General features: G+C 45.5%; 1 protein-coding gene across 1 annotated transcript in view; it reads left to right on the top strand.

The window, feature by feature from the left end:
* Positions 1–545: 545 nt before the first annotated feature.
* The window catches only part of MED10 (mediator complex subunit 10), a 5,882-nt gene continuing 5,511 nt past the window's right edge, over positions 546–916 (top strand). Inside the window, exon 1 of the mRNA XM_053466237.1 lies at positions 546–832. Coding sequence (XP_053322212.1) covers positions 711–832 — 122 coding nt within the window. The 5' untranslated portion in view covers positions 546–710. The remainder of the gene's footprint in view (positions 833–916) is intronic.

The raw sequence follows: 916 nt of genomic DNA on the forward strand, positions 1-916 counted from the left end.
CAAATCAGTAATCACTCTCTGCTCTTGATATGCTTGGTGGTTGTTGAACACTGTGATACACCATATATTTTGAGCCCCTAGAAAAATGGGGTTTCAGAGGAGGAACAAGTCCCTCCTATTTGAGGTCCCAAAAAGGAACTGTCCCTCCTATTAACAGACACTCGGATTGGCAACTATGTGAATTAGCTTAAAAACAATGAACAATATAGACAAATCATAGTGAGTTTTGTCTAAATTTGTATATTGTGTCTATGTATTGTAAAGAGCATCTTGGAACAGATAACCTCGTGTGACCTCCCCGGAATCATTGTAATTATGAATCATTGTATTTTTTTACAGTGACGCAGTCATCTTGCAACGCCCCCCAATGATTTTGATTGTAATAATATGGTGCATAGTACTACAGGCAAAGCGAGCAGAGGATTTACTGCAGTGCTGCTCCCTCCCACACATGCGTTCCACAGTCACCCGCCCTCCCCCTCACTCGAATTATCGGAGGACGAGAGGGGGAGGAGGAATACAGGGCAGGAAGAGGGAGGGGGGAAGAGAGCTAACCCGGAAGTGAAACGTGTATACGTCTGTGAGCGATTGCGACGGAGATGCCGGTTACTGGGTGACGGTCTAGGAAGCGAGTATGAGGAATAGAGACGCAGAGTAGCAGAAAGCTAGAAAAAGGCAGCGTTATCGTGTAGTATATCGATCGTTTAGAGATGGCGGAAAAGTTTGATAACCTGGAAGAACACCTGGAGAAGTTTGTAGAGAACATCCGTCAGCTGGGGATCATAGTCAGTGACTTTCAGCCCAGCAGCCAGGCTGGACTTAACCAGAAGCTGTGAGTCGGGGGGGATCATTGCTCTCACCCCAAAGCTGTGTCTAAGCTACAGACTATTCTCTTTGTAATGTTTTTGACATAGAC

This window comes from Spea bombifrons, chromosome 5, assembly GCF_027358695.1.
Source record: "Spea bombifrons isolate aSpeBom1 chromosome 5, aSpeBom1.2.pri, whole genome shotgun sequence".
NCBI lineage: Eukaryota > Metazoa > Chordata > Amphibia > Anura > Pelobatidae > Spea > Spea bombifrons.